At 41.7% G+C, this 13,121-nt stretch overlaps 1 protein-coding gene across 1 annotated transcript in view; it reads left to right on the forward strand.

The window, feature by feature from the left end:
- The window catches only part of SORCS3 (sortilin-related VPS10 domain containing receptor 3), a gene marked incomplete at its 5' end in the record, with an annotated part of 63,871 nt that extends 53,519 nt beyond the window's left edge, over positions 1–10,352 (forward strand). Inside the window, 5 exons of the mRNA XM_010193983.1 lie at positions 1,218–1,349; positions 3,190–3,289; positions 5,366–5,471; positions 9,526–9,686; positions 10,288–10,352. Coding sequence (XP_010192285.1) covers positions 1,218–1,349; positions 3,190–3,289; positions 5,366–5,471; positions 9,526–9,686; positions 10,288–10,352 — 564 coding nt within the window. The remainder of the gene's footprint in view (positions 1–1,217; positions 1,350–3,189; positions 3,290–5,365; positions 5,472–9,525; positions 9,687–10,287) is intronic.
- Between the last annotated feature and the right edge of the window lie 2,769 nt (positions 10,353–13,121).

Consider the following 13,121-nt stretch of genomic DNA (forward strand, 5'->3'; position numbering starts at 1 on the left):
CTGCTCAGCTTTTCTTATCTGCAGCCCACTCAAAATTCACAGTTTATAAGGGTTTTTTTGATTGTTTTTCCACCCTGAGAAAACACTGAGTTCATTTGTTTAAACTGTTGTTCACTTTTACTATGTTCAGAGTCAAGCTTGCAGAAAACGAAAATTAATTCGGTTGTAACGGTGAACTAGAAATAATGTAGAAGTGCTTGTTTGTGTATCCTTTTGTGACTATTTGGTTGCAGCCTGTGGTCTATGCTTACAGGATGGATCTCAATCCCTGCCCCATTGATACATTTCAGTTCAAGAATGAAGACAAGGAGCTTGAGGTGGGGTAGGACCAGGGAGCTAATGGGCTCAGCCTCATACAGCAGAGAGTTTCTGAGGGAGAAGAGGCTTCCTGCCCTACTGAGGATGCACAGCTTGGATTTGGGGAGAGAAGGCAGTAGCCTCCGTGAGCAGGTCATGCTGAAGACAGCTGTGAGAGTCAGGTGTGGAAGTGACTCTTGGTTCAGAAAACTGAGCAATTCCTAGCACAGCCTGCCTGATCAGCCCCAGTAATAAAAAAATCTTCCACTGGAGATATTATTAATTTATGCCAAACGTAGATCCCTATAACCTGACATTAGCAGGTGATTGCAGACAATTTTCTTCATACGTCATGTTAGATGCAACTTACCACTGGTTGCTCTGAGCCAAACTCTCTGGATCTGACTTTGGGTTGTTCTTTTGTAGCAATAAAGTCTATATGAAAAATTCAGATCTGGAAACATGGTAGGTTTGGACTTTGGGTTGAGATCTTTGGGCCCAGGGGTGCTGCCAAGCCTACATTTCCTTCTAGAAACTCTACTTCTGACCCACCAAATGGGCAGCTCATTTGGACCACAGCACCTGCAATGGAACCGACAAATAACAATTTGATGGGAGCAAAGTTTCCTGTAGTGAATCATAGAATGGTTTTGTTTGGAAGGGACCTTAAAGATCATCCAGTTCCAGCCCTCTGCCATAAGCAGGGCAACCTTCTACTAGACCAGGTTGCTCAAAGCCCCATCCAGCCTGGCCTTGAACACTTTCAAGGTGGGGGCATCCAGAACTTCCCTGGTCAACCTGTTCCACTGCCTCACCACCCTCACACTGAAGAATGGAAACATAAGTAACAGAATAGCAGCTGGTGACCTCATTTTTTCTGTTTGTTTTTTTTTTTTTTTCTTTTCTTTTCTTTCTCTTAGGTGACTGGTATCCCTGATGAACAGATCTTGGTAGCTGTATTTCCTGGGCTGCCTACTTCTGCTGAACTCTTCATACTGCCACATAAAAACACATCAGAGAGGAGGAAAAGCAGTGAGGCTGATCTGGAGCAAGTAAGCAGAGGATTCATGGAACACTCATTCCTATCATACTGTTTGCCAATGGACCCTTAACTTGTACACCATTGGAAGTGACTTATAATAAGTGTAATGGAATCGGATGTATCTGGGACTGTGGCAGTATAGTTCATGGCATTAAAAAAAGTTATTTTCAGAGGAAAAACAGGCTTTTCTAATACCTCACTGAGATATGTCACAGTCTACCGGCAGTGGCTCTTCCTACATCAGTGGTGTGTCCTTATTACAGTAGTTACGGCCAAAGGAACCTTGAATATGTACTCCCTCTACTCCCTGGAAGAATGCTAATAGACAGAGGCCAAAGCAGCAAGATAATATACTGAGGTTTACTAAAAATAAATCAGGCTCTTCAGCTCATATATCACTGGAACAAGACCTCTTTTTTCTGTTGTAGCGAATGGCGTGTGCAAACTATATTTGGAAGGTACAATATCCATCCATTTAGATAAATAGGTAATTACAGTGATGAATAGCAACAGTGATATGCAGGCAAGGGAAGAGCTAGGAACAACAGCACTAGGCTGCTGAAGCTTTCATGCTAGAATTACCCAAGTGATTAAATCAGCTCTATAAAGGCAAAGGAGTGAAGTACTGCTGGAAAGGCTGCTTAGCTCTAGGTAATGTTCTTGTATGCAGCATTTTTACTGCGTACAGGCTATGTGTGAGCCCATCTCTAAGTAATTCTTGGAGAAGTAACTTTTCTGTGATCAAACATGGAATAATTCAGAGGACTGCTGAATTCTGTGGAAGCTCTTGTCATTCCCTGAGTAAAGTCAGTCCCCTCAGAGTAGTGCATTTGTCCTCGGAAGCAATGCTGACTGTTTAAATTTATGGTGGTGAGTGTGCAGAAGAGATGCATTGTGGTGGGAAGGTTTGGAAGGCTTTAAGGAGGGATTTTCTTGGAGTCATTTCCATTCTGTTCAGTAGGATCTACCCATATTACAATTCCTCCCCTCAACAAGTTTTCATGTCAGTATTTCTTATATCACTATTATGCAGACATCTCAGCTTAGGTTTCTGACTAGCTGATGCCTGAAGCTCTAGTGCTCTAATTTTATTTGATGGTCTACTAAGTTGTACTTTGGCACCTATTGTAGGCTTCTGCTTGAGGAGCTCTGCCCTGGAGAGCAGGCCATCAGAACTCCTCAGTAGCTGTGCCCTGACCATCAGAACTACTCTAGGGAGACAAGACATTAACAAACTCGGGCACCAGTGTGACATGCCAAGTATGTGCTCTGAGGCAATCATATCACACATCACACCTGGGTTGCTGAGCCATGAGTAAACTCTAGTCCAAGGCCCCTTTTCTACATGAAGGTGAAATATGGCAAGTTTACCATTAATCTTCAAAACTCATCCCTACATGAGTAGGATTGTCTTGAATCACTGTGATTAAAGAAGTGTTACCAAGCTGGACTACCTAACTTAGTTCCATCATCCACCAATGAAAGGCCAGTATGTCAGTGATTTCCAAGGTCAAACTCACATGACATCATGAAGGGTGAAAAGATCCTTAGTTCTTTTCCCACCTCCCCTGCACCCCTAAAAGAAACAAAAAATGTACTAACTTTCCAGTTTGCTTCCCAGTAGAGATACAATAACATAGTCTGTGGGAGACTTGATTACAATAACGCTCAGTTCCATGTAAAGCACACGGACATGTTTCTCTCCACTTCTCAGTCTTTTACTTCCCTTCTCTTCCTGAAGCCAGTAAAATATGTTAGTCACTATTCATAGGCTAAAGGCATTCCTTAATATTCTCCAGAGCTTGCTGTCTTCTATATTGTAACTACTATATGTCTTATTATTTCATCAGGTGGTAGAAATCCTTTTTAATGCTCTCAACCAGAACCTGGTCCAGTTTGAACTGAAGCCTGGAGTTGAAGTCGTTGTGTATGTTACTCAGTTAACTTTAGGTGAGTGTGAAGTCAAATGCATAGCTGTGGTTCTCCTGAGGCTTCAGAAAATGCCAGGAGAACAAGTCTACATCAGAGCACTCAGTTTGTTACACATGCTACTGGGAAAAGTAAGACTGAGATGCTGTCTGTGGTAGAAGAAGGAAGTTTTAAAAACAGAATCCAGCAGTGGCATCTTCATGCACCAGTTTGTACAAGTATTAAAAGTACCCTTTAAGAGTTCCCTGTGGCTTAATTAACTAGTGCGTGGATGTCTTTCAAGTGTTTTAGAAAATCAGGTGAATGGTGTTTTCTATTAAGGCCTCACTGGGCACATGGATATTGGATCAAATCCTTATTGCAAAAGGCTTGTTAATATTATGACTAGCCAAGAAGCTTTATATGGGCAAAGTACTCATGAAAAGAAGATCTAGGCCTCTTACAGAGAATAGTACCTGAACAATGAATTCTACAAATTAGAACTTATTTAAATTTCAATGCTACCTATCTCCATTTTTGCACAGAGTAATGAATAGTCACTTTAAGCTTCATCACCCCCTTTGCTCTAAACCACCTTAGTGTGAAGCTCTCAGCTACTGCTGAGAATTTTGGTCGGCCTTGTGTGAAGCTCTCGGCTATTTCGGAGACAGTGGTGGCTACAAAGGAGATGATGGATTTATTTTTGCCTTTGCTTTTTATGACTGCCCTTGCAATTATCTGAAATGTAGGTTTTGTGCATGTGACATTGCTGATAGCCTCTTCAAAAGATTGGGATTCATGTCCCATGATAATACACTTCAGCTTTTTTTTTTTTACACAAAACTCTCTCAGAGTCAAGAGCTGAGCTAAACCAAGGCTTGTGACCTATCCTACAGGTAATGCCTTTTTGCTTTTGCTCTCTGACTGTAGTTTGAGGATGAGAGTCAGGTGTTAATAGGAGTAGGCTTGAATGAATTAATTTGCAAAACTGGGAATGAGATCCAAATATCTGGGGGTTTGTTCTTGACACTGCAAAATAAGGATTTAGCTTACAGTGCTCAACTATTCTCACACTCTCTCTGCCTCCCATAGTGGGGATGCTGCATTTGTTTCATGACCATTCCCATAGTATTTGGGTTCAGGTGAAATAACAGTCAGTTCTTTTCTTTGGTCTGTAGAAGCAGTAGAAGCAGAATATGGACAGGATCAGACTCTTAGGTGTGAAAATTTGGTGATGGAACCAGAAGTGACTTTATTTGCATATACTTTGCCCCCATCTTCTGGGTGACAGAAAAAGAATAGAGAACAGTAAAAACACAAAATCAAATATTTGTGCAGAGTGAGAAACACTCAGCTGCTACTTAAAATCATTTGTGCATCATTAGAGGCTTCTCATCAGACTCTTGATTCTCAGCACAGTGCTTAGGCCATTCAGATGGTCTGCTCCAATGAGCTGTGGGAATAGCTGAATAAACAAGGTATAGTAATACACTCCATTTAGAACACCCAAAATGTCAAGGATAGATGGATCAGATCTCCAAAATGTTATAATGTATTGCATGGTTGGGTCCAGGGCTATTGCTCTGGGCTCCTTCACATTATGAAAACTGACTCAATTAAAAAGTCTGTAAGGTCCAGTGCAAGGATGAACCGTGAGGCTTCTCACAAGACTGGATCCCTGTCACGTGTGAAACAGACATATGTTGTTGGAACATGGGAGTCATGCTGTTCATGGATGCTCTGATGTAGCTTCTCCACAGGGGAACAGACATGCATTAAGCCACACTGTGTAAGTTTTGTTTCTACTCCTGTCCCTGGAAAAGCCTGGAAAGAAATAGCCCAGAATGTTAACACAAGAGGGATCAGCAATTCAGCTAAGCATGGCTTGCTGTGCCTTTTCAGTAGGAGATGTTAGAATGCACTGTCTTGAAAAAGGAGCTTGGCTTTCAGAGGATGAGTCAATTTGTTTCCTACTGATTGGTCTTGCTGTAAACAGTATGCACCATGCAGTGATGCTAAAGCAGATGTAGCAAAACCAGAGCTGAGCTCAACTCTCTGTTAGTTATGTGTTACCTAATAATGTCTTGCAAATGTAATGCTCTGCCTTTCCTCCTGCAGCACCCCTTGTTGATTCCAGCACAGGTCATAGCAGTTCAGCAATGCTGATGTTGTTGTCTGTGGTGTTTGTAGGCTTGGCTGTTTTTTTAATCTACAAATTCAAGAGGTAAGTAGAGAAACTTTAGGAGGTGGGAGGAGGAGACACTGGGTGGTTTACAGAAATCTAGGCAGAGCAGTGCCTGGATTGCAAATGTAGAGTTATGCTGGCCTAAGGCTTAGACCACTATAGTTCCCTATTTCTCATATATAGAGAGGAGACCATCTAGTGCCCTTCCACCATAGACTTGGTGCTCTGAAAGCTCCCCAACAGCTCAGAAATCAAGCTGTGACCTGCTTCAGCAGTTGTGTTCGTAACACGGAGCAGAAATGGGAACCCTGTGTGCTCCCTGAGTACTGAGCTATACAATACAGACCTAGTCAAACAATTACAAGATGGATATCTTCATACAGTCTCTATCCACCTGGCCAACTGCCTTCATGCAGCAGTATCTCATTTGTATCTTTCCAAGTGAATAGTTCAGTCTTGCAGGGGAACAGGTGTGGTTATGTTAAGGGCGGGAGACTCAAAGCCAGAAATATTTCTGTTAAGTGTCAAAATATCTTTGGGAATCTGTGCTGAGATTTTCTTTGCCAGATGTTAATATAAACGTTTGCTTCCAGGCAACAGACAGGACCTGTGCTGGCCCATGGTACTTTGCTGCTGCAAGCTGTGAAACAAAATATGGGATAAGAATGGCTTGTTTGCTGAAAGGCTGCCTTACAAGAATATATTTTAGGCAGATGGAGCTCCTTAGGAGGAACTTTGCATTCTGTACAGTACTTACTTTGTTAAATGTTCTACATGCCCAGATCTTGCCCAGTGGCAAAATATTGTATTAGAAAGCATAAGCAGAGTCTGACTTTAAAAAATAAATAGAAATTCTGGACTTAAGTAGTTCCTCCAAATTGGGAAGCTAGAGCTTTTCCTGTTCAGATTACAGCTATATATTTCTCTCTCCAGCTTTTCTGCAGCCCAAGATAAGGCTAGTACTCTCTAACGATGTTAGTGGGATACAAACAATATTAGAAATGGAACAAGACAGGCATGTATCCTAGTTTCCAGTTTAAAATCTTCTTTCATTTCTAACCTCTTACATTAATCATTGTCAGAATCAGTGGGTGGCGCTGCTAGTGCTTGATCCTGTGCACATCAAAATCTTTTACCAAGCTCCCACTGACTGTGTCCAGTTCTGGGCCCCTCAGTTCAAGAAGGACAGGGAATTGCTTGAAAGAGTCCAGCACAGAGCCACAAAGATGATGGAGGGAGTGGAGCATGTCCTCTCTGAGGAGCGGCTGAGTAAGCTAGGTCCCTTTAGCTTGGAGAAGAGGAGACTGAGGGGTGACCTCATTCATGTTTATAAATTTGTAAAGGGCAAGTGTCAGGAGGAAGGAGCCAGGCTCTTCTCAGTGACAGCCAATGACAGGACAAGGGGCAATGGGAGCAAGCTGGAGCATAGGAGGTTCAACCTAAACATAAGGAAAAGCTTTTTCACTGTGAGAGTGAGAGAGCACTGAACAGTCTGCCCAGAGGCATTGTGGAGTCTCCTCTGGAGACATTCAAAACCTGCCTGAATGCGTTCCTGGGTGACCTGGTCTGGAGATTCTGCTCAGACAGGGGTGTGGGACTAGATGATCTTTCGAGGTCCCTTCCAACTCCTAATATTCTGTGATTCTGTGACTTCAGTAGCCCAGGACAATTTCCAGAGAACCCATGTGTGTGAATCTGCTCATGTGCAGATTTCATGACCTTCAGCATGACTTGCTTGCTGCAGTCTGAAATCCTCTCTCTGCCTCTGTGAAGTGGAATACAACTTCCCAGGTGAATGGAACATGGGACTTGTTTAAGGTGGTATTGATTTAATGATGTGCTGGGGAGGCAGCTGATGATTTCTCTCATTCCCAGATGTAGGATGAGGAGGGCAAAGGCGGCTCTCTGGGACATGCATAAAGACATAGGTACAACCCTTTGTAAGACAGGCTTTCCTTTGTGTTGGTGAGATGATTTCTTAGGTTCAGCCTAATGTCTTTGGCTCTGTGGTCAGAGATCAGTTACCAGGAAGAAGAATCTGTATGTTCTGGCTGCCAAAGAGCAGTGAGAAGCTTAGTAATTGCAACTATGGCTCATAAAACTGACTCTTGTACTATTTAAGCCTTGACCGTAGCAGCTGTCAACCTTGTTGTGTGCTCCAGGGCTGGGAAGACCCTGCCTTGTTAAAGTCTGTCTGAAAATTGAATGTGTTACAAATTGGGAGTGAGGGGGAAGGTGGTTAAAACATTCGTTTTGCTTAGCCCAAAGCTCAGCAGTTTGCTGCCCCCTCTTACCTGCTCTGCCATAAAGAGGACAAACCCAGGTCAAACTGGCAAAGTTTAGGATTAAGTAAGATACCCAGAGTGTCCTCCGCTTAATTTTTCGGAACAGAAAGCAACTTTTCATCTCTGTCTAAAACCTCTGGCTCAATGGATCAGAAGTCAGAACATGCAACAATTCTTAATGCAAAAAGGAGAGGAAAACAAAAGCTTTCCTCTAGCTCTCAGTGAGGCAGAGGTCCATTAGCCATATGTACTTTTCAGATTAATGTGAACCCAGCCTGAATACAGAACTGCTGCTTACAGGAAAAGGTTGTGGGGAGAGCATGGGCCTGCATGAATTTTTGATTCTACAACTTTATAGAATCAATGCTTTGCTGGTTTGCACACAGACTCCTTGTTAGGAGTTACAGACTCAGCAGGCATGTTAAGAGAGATGCTTGTTGAGGAGGTCCGAGTGGAAAAGGAAGGAAGAGGGGAAAGTAGGGAAATAATCTGTAAAAAGGTGGTCATTTTTCTGCGAGATTGAGCATATAGCAGGTCAATACTAAAAGCGTATGGATGGTGACTAATAGTGGGGCAATGGGGCAGTCAGTGTGTATGTGTCCTGGGATAGGAGTGCGGGAGTGTTTGTGTGCACACGTGCTCAGAGGTGTGTGGTGGGATGCTGTTGACTTGTGGGACCTGTGTCTGTGCTGGAAGGAGCTGCTTTCAATCTCTGATATATCCAACAGCAGACAGGTTAGTGTAAAGAAATGGCATTTTATATAGCCTCTTTTGAACACAATTTTCTCTCATGTGTGCTTTAAGGAAATTATCTGAATTTTCCTTATTTTAGCATTGTGGACTGCATAGCACAGAGTCTTTTTAAGGGCATTAGAAAAAAGTCACATTCCAACAGGCAACTATGCACAGATAATCCTAGCAACCCCCATGATGCTTCACACATTACTTTTCAGATTTTTCATTTTAAACTTGCATTCCTCCAGGGTTTACTATCTCACTATCTGTCTAGGCCTATATAACTATCTGTCTAACTAACTGGCTTTCAAGAGTATCATTCTAGCAGTCCAAATTAATTTCTCTTGGCAGAAGGAAGAAATAATCCCTTCACTTTCTTGGCTTCCTGAGCAGCAAGGGAAAACAAGTCCCTGCAAACTTACATATTCTGTAGCATGGCAAGCTGTTTTTGCAGTGAAGTGGTAACAAATAGCCTTTGGGTTGGTGTTATGAGGTCCAAGTCCTTTCTGTACTGTGAGGCAGGACCAATCTTTATAAATCTTCCTGATGTGGCAATTCCTACTGAGTGTGGGCCTGTCAATAGGAACAAAACTAGCAATTTTTTCCTCAGTTGATAGTAGTGATCAAATTGATTTTTACTTCTAGTTTCCAATGCACCACTGATCATGTAATAAATACTGAGAGAGTTTGCAATTGCAGCTGATTGTACTTAGTTGATTGCTGCTGCTCTCTGATCTTCATGCAGTGTCCACTGTGCACAACTTCTTACGTAAAAGGACAGGACCACAGCATTTAGGTTTACAGCTGGAGGAGCCTTTGAACACAGGTTAGGAAGGCAGTGGCCTGAAATTTGGGGTGGTTTTATCCTGGTGATGGAATTAATGGATTCCAATGGCACTTTCACAGCTGAACATCACTGTGGTGCTTTCACCATTCTGAGAGCTGGTATTTTGCATCGCTGCCAGTGCTACATTTCTGGTATTTGTCTCCATTTAGTTGGTCTGATTAATTAATGACATACCCAAGATCTCTGTGTTACAAAATATAACCTCTCATTTTCCTTTCCTGCACAGGAAAATACCTTGGATTAACATCTATGCCCAAGTTCAGCATGACAAGGAGCAGGAAATGATTGGCTCTGTCAGCCAAAGTGAAAATGCCCCCAAAATCACTCTGAGTGAATTCACAGACCCTGAGGAGCTGATGGACAAAGAGCTGGACACACGAGTGATGGGTGAGAGACAGTGCTCAGCTGGAGCTTGTTTCACAGTATGGGTGGGGATGTTGGTCATTGGGGTATTGGGAGATGCAGCAGCTATGACCCCAGGTACAAGCAGAACCTGAGGCACTGAGATAGGGAAAAATTCTCTCTCTGCGGCATGGTTACAGGGAATTTTCCTATAGTTTTTCAGCTTTTCTCACAGTGTTACATGACCAGAGTAGAAAACCTGGAAAAGAGCAATAGATACATAATAGTTAGTAATGGCTGTGGCTCACACCTATGCCTGCTCATGACCCTGTCTCTCCTGTGAAAGGGTCCCAAATTCCCTGAAACCTTGGAAGAATGAGCTGAGCCAAGCTTATACTGTTGGTCTGCTATCATTACAAGTGACTACATCTCTAATAGTTTAAAATAATGAGTTTACTGCTGGTCAACTGAGCTGCAGTAACAGGTTTTCTGCATGCTCCATGCAAATGCAAAGAAGGATGTGTTACTTTTAAGCACCTTTTCTGTCTTTACACTTACACAAGCACATCCTAAGGAGTGAGAAGCAATAGAGACCAAACTCTTGAAGTCACTGCACTGACACTCTTCTCCATTTTCTCCTCCACAGGAAGCATCTCTACAATTGCCAACAGTGAAAGCACAAAGGAAATCCCCAACTGCACTAGTGTTTAATACTGAGAATCCACTTGGTCTACAAAATTTCTGACTTTTTATTTGTAATTATTATTGTTATAATTATTATTATTATTATAAAAGAAGAAAGAGTTACATGTTATTATTATCATTTGGGAGGTGGGGTGGGCTTTTTGTGTTTACCAGGGCTGCATTCATAAATAGCAGGGGTTCTTCATATTTAGGAAATAGTCATCAGATTAGAAAGAAAGAGCAAAGAATGAGTCAGTTGTGCAATAGGATTTGAATGCCAGCCCTCTTTTAAATACAGAATGAGAATTAAGTATTCAAATTGAACAGGTAGGTATGGTACTTTAGGCAACATGTTGTAGGTAAATTGTCCCTTTTCAGGCCTTTTCAAAATAAGCTACTTCATTCTGCCAGAGGGCTCAGGCTGGGTTGTTGGACCAGATTCTGCAACATGCCATCCATTCTTGCTTTCCAATGACATGCATGTCTCAGCTTTTTGCAAGATCTTGCCTCTTTTAATTGCTTTTAATTTCAGTCATCCTCTGGCACTGTTGACTGCTGAGAAAGGAAAAAAAAAAAGCAGAGCAAACACATCAGTGTTCCTTGGGCTGTGAATTGGCTGGAGGGGACAGCACCACAAGCAATGAAGGAGCTTGCCTGAGTTTATGAATGCAGCCCAAACCCCATGCATGTGAATAGCGAGGATGCCGAAGGCCTACTGTAGATAATGACAATGTACATAGCTTTTTATTTCTTGGGAAATAATTTAATGTTTAGTAAAAGAAGATATGTTTAAAAGAAAACCTGAACCACATACACACATGCACGCACACGCGTGCACACACACACGCACGCACGTGCACGCGCTCGTACATGCCAGCCAACCAGGGACCGTGGTGAGCACCTGAATCATGCTTTGGTTCCAAGCGTATTCCAGTTGTCTGTCATATTTCAATCTGACACTGCTGTGTATAAAGAACATAGTTTATTTCTCTGTGTATACTGCAAGCCTTTTTTTTTTAAATAAATATATATATATATAATCATTTCCTATGATAAGCAGAAAAAGATGTTAGCAGGACAGACTATGAGTGTGTCATGGATATTTTATTGATATTAATAATTTATTCACATCTGTCACTGTTGTCCACTTCTGAGAAGGATCTTGGTGACATCCATTAGGGAGAATGAGAAAAACAAACATGAAATTTGGGCAAATATCAGTGTGCTTGCAGTACCCAGTACAACCTCAACTCAAAAGCGAGCCAGGTTGCAGTAGCTTTATTCCCAGTGAGAAGTCATGCTTTTAGCAGTTAAGCTGGTGAATTATACTTCTATTCAGGATGCGTAGGAGTAGTAAGTTTTGGCTGAACATGATACATGCAATTAGGGACTGCTTTGGAGTCTCTGTGGAGAGGAGATGCAGGGTCAGACTTGCATAACTGAACTAGGAAAGGGGTTTTTTTCTGAGTGCTGCAGAATGGCTGCTTCCAATTTTTGATGAAAATGCCATCAGAGTAATTTTTGTGTGGTGGCTTGGTGATTTCCAATTAGAATAGGGAGCTTGATGAAGGAAAGGTAGTGAAAAAGCTCTTTAGTCATCTTCTAGCACACTGAGTTTAGGATAGCCCCTAGGAGTGGTAGAGTTTCGGAGCAGGAGGTTGACTTAGTGGCGATTTACTTTTACCTATTTTTCTTGAGTTGATTATATTAAAAATGAACCTTATTCTGCAGGATGTAGAGTTATAAGACCTAGTAGGTGTGGAGGGAAGATTGGAGGCACATTTGGGTAGATGTTCTAGTGCTTACATGGTAGCAGGAGGCTGAAATGAGCTCAGGTGACAATGTTTGTTATGAATTTTTAGGATCCGTATACAGAACTCCACATCACCTTTAATATATCTGGACTTAAATGAGGAGAAGGCTAGGATTTAGGTGTTACTTTCTACCTCTCTGCAGTGCAATAAAGCAATTGGCTACAAACCAGCCCAAATGATGTGTATTCACCCTGTTAATGGGCTAGAATGTCTTTCAAAAGTTATAATCCTAATGGGTCTGAATGTAGAAAGAGGAGTGGTTGAACACAGTTTTGCAGAAAAACACAGAAAGTGTTTTAAGATTATAATTGTATCACCAAAATGTAGGGGAATACTGTTTGCCGTAAAGTAGTAAAGCTAAATATTCTCAATTCTTCTGCTTCTGTATTTCAGTCAGGCTTGTAAGCCTTTTCTGCTGGTTTAAAAATAATTCTTTTCTGTTTGCTCCCTCACATTTCTTCTCTAGTTCATAATATAAGCTGGAGAGTAGTGGTGGTGTTTTGCTGTCTAACCTTGAGTTTCCATCCATCGCATGTGCATAAACTGTTGCATTACTGTCTCAGTTCTACTGCAGCATGGAAGTAGTTCACAGTAATGGCCCAGTCTGGTGTTAATGTTGTTAGCACAAGACCGTAGCTTCCCATTTAGGTATAGATGGGAGTGATGTACATAAACAATAATCTTGTAGGCCTTGAGCTAAATCGTGGGCTGATCTCGGTCTTTGCTGATCATTAGGATTTGAGGGACTGCTCTTCTGAGCTGCTGTGAAGGACTGGATGATAAATACTCCTTATTTTCCATATTAACTTTTTCTTTTATAAGCCAGGAAATAAAATTAAAATGTTCATTGTTTAGAGTTTTCTAGGATTTTTTCATGGGATTGATACCATGTTGATTTAAAAAGAAAAGCAGGGGATTACAGTTTTCACTATTTCTTTTCAAAATTTTTTACAATTTCTTTGCAGTTTTTTCCCTTTACACT

This window comes from Mesitornis unicolor, unplaced genomic scaffold (genome assembly GCF_000695765.1).
Source record: "Mesitornis unicolor isolate BGI_N332 unplaced genomic scaffold, ASM69576v1 scaffold23661, whole genome shotgun sequence".
NCBI classification, from domain to species: Eukaryota; Metazoa; Chordata; class Aves; order Mesitornithiformes; family Mesitornithidae; genus Mesitornis; species Mesitornis unicolor.